Source organism: Apis cerana, linkage group LG13 (assembly GCF_029169275.1).
Source record: "Apis cerana isolate GH-2021 linkage group LG13, AcerK_1.0, whole genome shotgun sequence".
Lineage (NCBI taxonomy): Eukaryota > Metazoa > Arthropoda > Insecta > Hymenoptera > Apidae > Apis > Apis cerana.
In genome coordinates this window covers 3139552-3147962 of record NC_083864.1, presented here as the reverse complement: position 1 = coordinate 3147962, position 8411 = coordinate 3139552, and the positions used below count along the sequence as shown (strand labels likewise).

At 24.6% G+C, this 8411-nt stretch overlaps 2 protein-coding genes across 3 annotated transcripts; both read left to right on the top strand.

Moving 5' to 3' along the window:
* Positions 1-290: 290 nt before the first annotated feature.
* On the top strand, positions 291-2932 carry LOC108002645 (mitochondrial 2-oxoglutarate/malate carrier protein). The gene is made up of 6 exons (XM_017064426.3): positions 291-587; positions 890-1105; positions 1197-1327; positions 1393-1563; positions 1640-1739; positions 1815-2932. Exons 1-6 carry the CDS (start codon positions 529-531, stop codon positions 2014-2016), a joined length of 879 nt encoding a protein of 292 aa, XP_016919915.1. The 5' UTR covers positions 291-528; the 3' UTR covers positions 2017-2932.
* A 273-nt stretch (positions 2933-3205) lies between these two features.
* On the top strand, positions 3206-8270 carry LOC108002643 (DNA repair protein REV1). Of its 2 annotated transcripts, none has more exons than XM_017064423.3 (6): positions 3206-3346; positions 3414-4842; positions 4917-5358; positions 6400-7549; positions 7771-7913; positions 8079-8270. In XM_017064423.3, the coding sequence occupies exons 1-6, from the start codon at positions 3293-3295 to the stop codon at positions 8230-8232; spliced, it is 3372 nt and encodes a 1123-aa protein (XP_016919912.2). In that variant the 5' UTR covers positions 3206-3292; the 3' UTR covers positions 8233-8270. The 2 variants fall into 2 exon arrangements, with proteins under 2 accessions (XP_016919912.2, XP_016919913.2); XM_017064424.3 differs by having other exon boundaries at positions 7771-7955.
* The last annotated feature ends 141 nt before the right edge of the window (positions 8271-8411 follow it).

The window sequence follows — 8411 nt, the reverse complement described above, 5'->3', positions numbered from 1 at the left end:
TTTTTTTACTTTTCCTTTTTCTTGCCTTGATATGTATAATAAATACATTATGGCTATTGATAATGATAGTTGATATTCAAAGATTTGATTTTCTTAACATCAAATTTCAAATTTTAAAATAATAAAAGTGAATTTTAATTTTCATAAAAAGGTTCTATCGGTATTATATGGTATTATTCGATCATTATCTGTACTAGTATTTTAACATAGTGATGGTTGAATTCGTTGTTCTTTATTAAGTGTAGTTTTATGCTACAAGATGTCGCTAAAATGCAAAAATTTTATAATTTAGTATCGGTAAACGAAGGATGGAATTTCACGAGAATTTTAATAATCTTCCACTTAGCTTATTTTAGAGTTCTATCTAGTCTATATTGAGTTGGTGCTTGTTTTTTTCATTTTAAACTACTGTGTTTTTCTCGTTACAAGTATTTTCTTATCGTATTTCTTCTCACAACTTACTTTAAACTCATTTCTAATTTAAAAATCATTTTATTATCAATATAAGTGTTATATTAAATTATTAAAATGAGCAACCAAAAAACAGTATCAACTTCAATAAATTTCCTTTTTGGGGGAACTGCAGGGTTTGTTATTTTTATCATTTTACAAATAATATTTTAAAAAATAATATATAGATATTAAAAAATATAAATAAAAGACTAATGAAAAAATTTCTTTTAAAATATACTTTTAAAAATATTTACTTTTGAATTTAAATACTGCATTTTTATAAAATATTTATATTAAATAATATCTTATGATATTGGAATTTATTTAAAGTTTTACAAAATGTACACCTAAAACTAATTTTTTGCATTTTTCAATATAAATATAATTCTATAGTTAGATTAGAAAGTTTATCAAAAAATTGATTATTTTATTCTAGAATGGCTGCAACATGTGTTGTTCAACCATTAGATTTAATAAAAAATCGAATGCAATTAAGTGGAATTAAAATATCAACAATAAATATAATATCCTCAATTTTAAAAAATGAGGGTATTTTAGCTTTTTATTCAGGCTTATCTGCTGGTTTATTACGTCAGGCTTCATATACGACTACAAGACTTGGTACATTTGAATGGTTGTCTGAATTAATATCGTGAGTACATATCTATTAAACTCATATCAATTTAAAAAAAAATAACATGTGTGAAATATGTATAGAATTATTTGGTATTCCTCTTGTTCAGAAAAGACAGACAACCAAATTTTCTTATGAAACTACTAATAGGTAGTTCTGCTGGTTGTGTAGGAGCATTTGTTGGTACTCCTGCTGAAGTTGCCTTAATTAGAATGACTGCTGATGGTAGATTACCTCTTGGTATGCCAAATGTTAGTTGAATATTCAATAAAGATTCTACAATTCTGAGGAATATTTATTTCTAGCTGAAAGACGTAATTATAAAAATGCATTTAATGCATTAATTCGAATAGCCAAAGAAGAAGGCTTTTTAGCATTATGGAGAGGTACTGTTCCAACAATGGGAAGAGCTATGGTTGTAAATGCAGCTCAATTGGCATCATATTCTCAATCTAAAGAAACTTTACTTAATACTGGTTTGTAAACATATAAATAAGGATCAAGTGAATAACATTAGTATAATATCTTTTTTTTTTATATCTATTTGATTAGGATATTTTGAGGATAATATTCTATTACATTTTACAAGTTCTATGATATCAGGTTTAGTTACAACTATTGCTTCTATGCCAGTTGATATTGCTAAAACAAGGTAAATTTTAAAAAACTAAATTAGTGAAACAATTATGAAAATGGTTTCACACTTTGCATTATTAATAATTTGCAGGATTCAAAATATGAAAATTGTGGATGGTAAACCAGAATTTAAGGGTGCAATAGATGTCATAATACAAGTATGTAGAAATGAAGGAGTTTTTTCATTGTGGAAAGGTTTTTTTCCTTATTATGCTCGTTTAGGTCCACATACTGTTTTGACTTTTATTTTCTTAGAACAAATACGTAATTTTTACAAAACATATTCTGTATAACAATTTAATTTAACACACACACATGCAATATGCAGTGAAAGAATATTTTCAAAACATTTCAAGTATATATATCAATTTGATCAAATAATAATATAACTAGGTTGTAAAATTAGTTGAGAAGAAAACTATGTAAATGTTATTTATACAAGTATTTCAACTATAAAACAACATTTTTTGATAAAGATAAAATTCGAAAGATAAAATAATATCGATTTTGATACAATAATTTATGACCTCGCTGTATTTTATCCATTAATTATGTATCTTATTTTATATTTTATATACATTTAGTTTCATATCTAACCTTTGCTCATAAAAGAATATTCATCTTTTCAATATAATTTCTATTTATATACTGATATTTGTTGGACACTATAAATTTCACACATAAACGCACAATATTTTTTAATTTTCCTTAAATATTGAATGATTCAGAAAATTACGTAATCTTCGAAATAAATGACTAAAAATTTTGATTGTAATATGTTATATCTATGTATGTATGTTGTGTGTGTAACAACTTATACATATAATTTACACCGATAGCAAGTTACTATACAAAACACTACATTCTACAAACATTCTCCATGAGAAAGAATCGTTTGATACGATTTTTATTTTATATTTGTTATTATTATAAAAAATATATATTTTACTTTATAATATTTATATATATACAAATTTGTTATTATGAAATTATGAATGATATTTACAATAAATATTATTTTATGAAATTTATAAATATAAATGAAATACTGAAATGTATAAATAATTAGTAACAACTAAATATATATAGTTACTATCAATTTCATATATATGTATGTATGTATGTATATATGTATGTATATATACATATATAAAATATACTATTTGAATTGTATAAATAATTGTTAAATAAATGAAAAAATTTTGTGTATATTATTCTTTAACTGAAAACATTATTGAAGAATTTAATCGAGAGGAGTCATTTGAATCGGACATGTAATATGAACGATTAATAAACTCAATTGTAATATGAAGTGAATTATCATCGTGTTACATTTATCATAGTAGTATATATCATTGAAAAAAAATTAATATAAATAATCTCTGTAGAATATTTATGTATCAAATTACATTCAAAATGTTCAACAGAATATTTTGTAAGGTTATTTTATAAAAATGCATTCTTTTTATTATATAAAAATCATGCACATAAATATATTTTAACCAATATGATAATCATATTAGGGAAGTTTTTATATTTATTTTATTTAATTTATTAATTTTTTTTATAATGTCAAGAAAAAAAAAACGTGAAACTTGTGGGGAAAATGGATTTGAAGATTGGGTATGTAAAAAATATATTCAAAATTTTGTTAAAAAAATTAAATATTAGTATAATAAAATATTTTTAGGGTGGTTATATGGCTGCTAAACAAGCAAAATTAGAAGAACAATTTAAAAATGAAGCAAACAAAGAAATTAAAACATCTAATATATTTAAAGGAATTGCAATTTTTGTAAATGGTTATACTAATCCAACTGCAGATGAACTTCGTCATTTAATGATGGTACATGGGGGTATATTTCATCACTATATGAGGCCAAAAGCAACAACTCATATTATTGCATCTAATTTGCCATATTCAAAAATAATATTATATAGAAAAAGTCAAAATCCAATTCCTATATGTAAACCTGAATGGATTGTAGATAGTATAAAAGCTAGTAGAATTCTTAATTTTCAAAATTATTTGCTTTATTCTCATTGTACAAATGCACAACCTCAATTGAAATATATAATACAAAATATAAGAAATGAAACTGATGTTACTTTTGAAACACATAATGATGTGCAAAAAAATAATGAAGTAAGTACTCTGAAAAATGATAATAATACAATTGAAGCAATTAAACATACTTCTATAAAAGAAAGTATCTCAATATTACCGACCAATTCAAAAGATGCTAATTCCACAAAAAATCCAGAATTTATAAAGGAATTTTATAATCATTCACGATTACATCATATCTCGACAATGGGAACTACATTCAAAGAATATGTTAATGAACTAAGAGATAAAAATAATGGAGAATTTCCTGGATTTATAAAGTTAAAAAAATTAAAAGATAGAAAATTAAACAGATTACTATTTGATTCTCAATTAAGCATTAATAATGAATTAATTGATTTACAAGAAGAAAATAAAATAGAAATTAATCAAGATTGTATCATTATGCATATAGATATGGATTGCTTTTTTGTTTCAGTTGGTCTTAGGGATAAACCAGAATTAAAAGGCTTACCTGTTGCAGTAACTCATGCAAAAGGCAATAAAAATTCTGTAAATATTAACAAACAAACTTTAGATGATAATAAAAATAGAGATGAAGAACAATGTTCATTATCAGAGATAGCATCTTGTTCTTATGAAGCAAGAAAAGCTGGTGTAAAAAATGGCATGTTTTTAGGAGAGGCATTAAAAATTTGTCCTGATTTAAGAACAATACCATATAATTTTGAAGGCTATACAAAAGTTTCTTATATATTATATGATACTGTAGCATCATATACATTAGACATTGAAGCAGTTAGTTGTGATGAAATGTATGCAGATTGCACAAAAATATTAGAAGAATCTGGTTTAACACCAATGGAATTTGCAACTATAATTAGACAAGAAATAAAAGAAAAAACTGGTTGTCCTGTTTCAACAGGATTTGGAAAAAACAAATTATTAGCAAGATTAGCAACAAGAAAAGCAAAACCAAATGGTCAATTTTATATACAACAAGAACACATTAATAATTGTATTAGCTCTTTTAATGTACAAGACTTACCAGGTATTTAGACTGTATTAATAGTAGTTTACTAAGCACATTTTAAAATTATTTATAATAATTATTATTTAAACTAGGAGTTGGATGGACAACAACACATAAATTAAACAATATTAATATACGAACATGTGCGGAATTACAAAAAATTCCCTTGATAACACTACAAAAAGAATTTGGCAAAAAAATGAGTGAAATTTTATATAATATGTGTCGTGGTATAGATAATTCGAAACTTAATTTAGAACATATTAGAAAATCTGTCTCTGCAGAAGTAAATTATGGTATAAGATTCGAGAGTAACGATGATGCGATAGATTTTTTAAAAAAATTATCACATGAAGTATGTAATCGATTAAACAAAGCTAACGCAAAAGGTAGATGCATTACATTAAAAGTTTTAATTAGAGCAAAAGAAGCACCTAAAGAAACTGAAAAATTTATGGGACACGGATTGTGTGATTATGTAACAAAATCAAAAAATTTTATCGCTCCGATTAACGATGTTGATATTATAACAAAGTAAGTTACAGAATTATTATAATATATAATTATACAAAATCATTCATTTAAGTTGAAACACGCGCGAGAGCAAGCGAGAACAGAAACAGTATGTGTACATATCATCATTCATGTCATACATCCGCCATCTATGAGCAACTGCTGGAATTGTAAAGTTATAAGATAATAGGCAAAAGTACAAGAATGATTTGGATTCTTGGCCGGAGAACTTTAAATTTGTTACAAGTTAGAAAAAAGATGATCGCCATTCTTTATATAATAGAGAGAAATGAGGATGCATCATTGCTGTATTTTTGTCGATTTTATCTTTCTGCTTATAAAAAATCGATTTTATTTTCCCTGTTCATGAAGCTTCGGTACAAGCAAACGCTCTTGTGTACCTAAAATATAATTATAATATAATTATTCGCATTTTTATAAATAGCATTTTCTATTTTGTTCGGTATTTTTAATACATTAAATATTCTAAGTTGTAGTTTAAAATTTGTTAACGACGAATTGATTACTATTATCTGACTTCAGATTAGTACGTTATAAATAAATCGAAATGAAAAACAAAAAAAGCAAATGAGATACGATAAGACATTTTACAGAATTAATATTTAGATGGATATAATATTTAATTTTCAAAAGTAGAAATTAATTTAAATATGATCATATTTAATATTATTTTGATCTATAAAAATCAATTTCTTAAGAGATCAATAAAAGATCTATAAAGATTTTAACAATTCAAATAAAATAATTTTATAACAATAAAAAAAAATATATAAAAAATATATATAAATAAAAATTTTATTTTCAACTTGTTTTGATGATTTATTAATAATTGTTTCTCGATATAGATTATAAAACGATTATTCCTGCGATTAGTTTCATGAAGTAATGAAAATAATTCGTTTAAAGAAATTATTTAAAAAAATTATAGTAATTAATGTATATGTCATTGTATTCTCATTTGCTCTCATGCGTGTGTTCTGATTTAATGAACTAATAGAATAAATTGTTCATTTTTTAATAAACTTTTTGTAATAACTTCAGAGAAATTATTACACTTTGGAATCAAATGCAAAAAATACCAGAAGATGCAAGAGGTATCGGCATACAAATATCTAGATTAGAAATATTAAAAAATAAATCTCGCAATACAACTTTAACAAATTTCATTAAAAATAAACAAAATAATACAATTCATCGATCTACTGAAACAAATACAAGCAATAACATTCAGCCTTTAATAAATTCAAATGCTATTGCGTCAGTTTCGGGAACTACTAATAACGAAGATAAATTGTGCATTCCATTTAATATCAGCGATTCAATTCCGGTGAAAATACAAAATGAAATTTTAGACATTGACAAAAATAAAAAACAGACAGAAAATAAAAAAGATCAAACAACTATTAATATAGAAACATATAAAAATGAATCAAAAACTGTACAAACGCATCATGAAAATTTTTTTAAACAAATAAAATCTGGTATTTCAAGACCAACAAAGATAGAAATGCCACCTATTCAAGAAATTGATATGTCTGTTCTGATAGAATTACCTGAAGATATACGAAATGAAATTCTTAATGAATATGCTAAAAAAAATGAAGGTAAAATGAATATTAATATAAATAAGAATAACGATTCATCGAGTAGTAAACCAATTTCTACAGAAACTAAGTATGATGAACAAAATATTTCATATTCACAAGTAGATCCAGAGTTTTTAGCAGCATTATCGGAAGATCTAAGACGCGATGTTCAATCATATTGCACTGCTAAAAAAGCAGAAAAGTGTTTGAAACTGAAAAAAAATGAAACAAATATTAATGGATTTACAAATGAAAATATAAAACATAATAAAAAAGTAGAAAATAACTCGAAAAATAAAAATGGTGGTAAAAGTGGCAAAACGGTTTCTAAAAATAAAAAGAAAAATGTGCAAACGATGTTCAAAACAATAAAAAACGTAAATGAATTTAAGAATGTATCAGATAATAAAACTAATATTGGTATTACAAAATTTACAACGTGTATAGAAAAAACTGAATCTGTTAATGATCAAATTACTACAGATGAAGCTGACACTATTCTTTCTCATAATCGTACTATCTTAGAAGATAACGATAATACAAATCAACATCAAGATATTTTAATCGAAGTTGTAAAGCGTTTACTTAATCTACCTCTGAAACAGGTAGCATTAATTTCTAAGTACTGTTAACTGTCTTCATAAATCATTATTTTTCATCAATATATTTTGTTTGAGAACTTAGGAAATATTAGGGATAATATAGTATTTTAATTAAATTAGTTTATGAAAAGTTCAGATAGCATGCTGAATAATCTGTCGGATCATATTATCAGTTACAAATAATTTTTGTGGAATTAATGAATATATAAAATATATGATTGCAGGTAAAATTACAAATACAAATGTGGATCACTAATTCTAAAGTCGTGAATGAAATCGATTTTTTGTCAATTACGACATTTCTTAGCATGCTTCCGGAAAAGAAACGGATCGAAGATTTACATGTATTATTAAAAACCATGCATAGGTAATCTATAATGCCAAATTCATACATACACCCTTGTAAAAGGTGAATAGCGAGTAATATAACACAGAGGATTTAGGGAATAGATATCAGTTTACTCAGTTATGATTGATAAATAAAAATGATATTAAAGATAATACATTAACTTATTTATGTTCGTATCTTTAGATGTATGACAAAAACTGGAAATTGCATTTGGCATGGGACATATAGGAAAATAGTAAAATACGTTCAACATTATATGCAAATTGAATATAACAGCAACCTCATGGTACCACCAATCAAATGCAACCTTTTGCAGTGTAACAGTGATGTAATGTAATTTTTCGGAATTTAATAAATTAATATTTTTACAATGAGGTTAATAAGAAACCTATTTACAAGCAAACATGATACTTACCTTCAATTTCATTGAAAACAGTATCAGTATTCTTTAGGTAACATATTAATTTACAATGGAGAACATACTTTTTTTCTGAAAGAACTATGCTCAAAGGTTTC

Coding starts and splice junctions, on each gene's coding strand:
- LOC108002645 (XM_017064426.3), top strand. CDS start 529: ATGAGCAACCAAAAAACAGTATCAACTTCAATAAATTTCCTTTTTGGG. Junction 1,328..1,392: donor TGATGGTAGATTACCTCTTG/GTATGCCAAATG, acceptor ATTTATTTCTAG/CTGAAAGACGTAATTATAAA. Junction 1,740..1,814: donor GTTGATATTGCTAAAACAAG/GTAAATTTTAAA, acceptor AATAATTTGCAG/GATTCAAAATATGAAAATTG.
- LOC108002643 (XM_017064423.3), top strand. CDS start 3,293: ATGTCAAGAAAAAAAAAACGTGAAACTTGTGGGGAAAATGGATTTGAA. Junction 5,359..6,399: donor GATGTTGATATTATAACAAA/GTAAGTTACAGA, acceptor TAATAACTTCAG/AGAAATTATTACACTTTGGA. Junction 7,550..7,770: donor TTAATCTACCTCTGAAACAG/GTAGCATTAATT, acceptor ATATGATTGCAG/GTAAAATTACAAATACAAAT.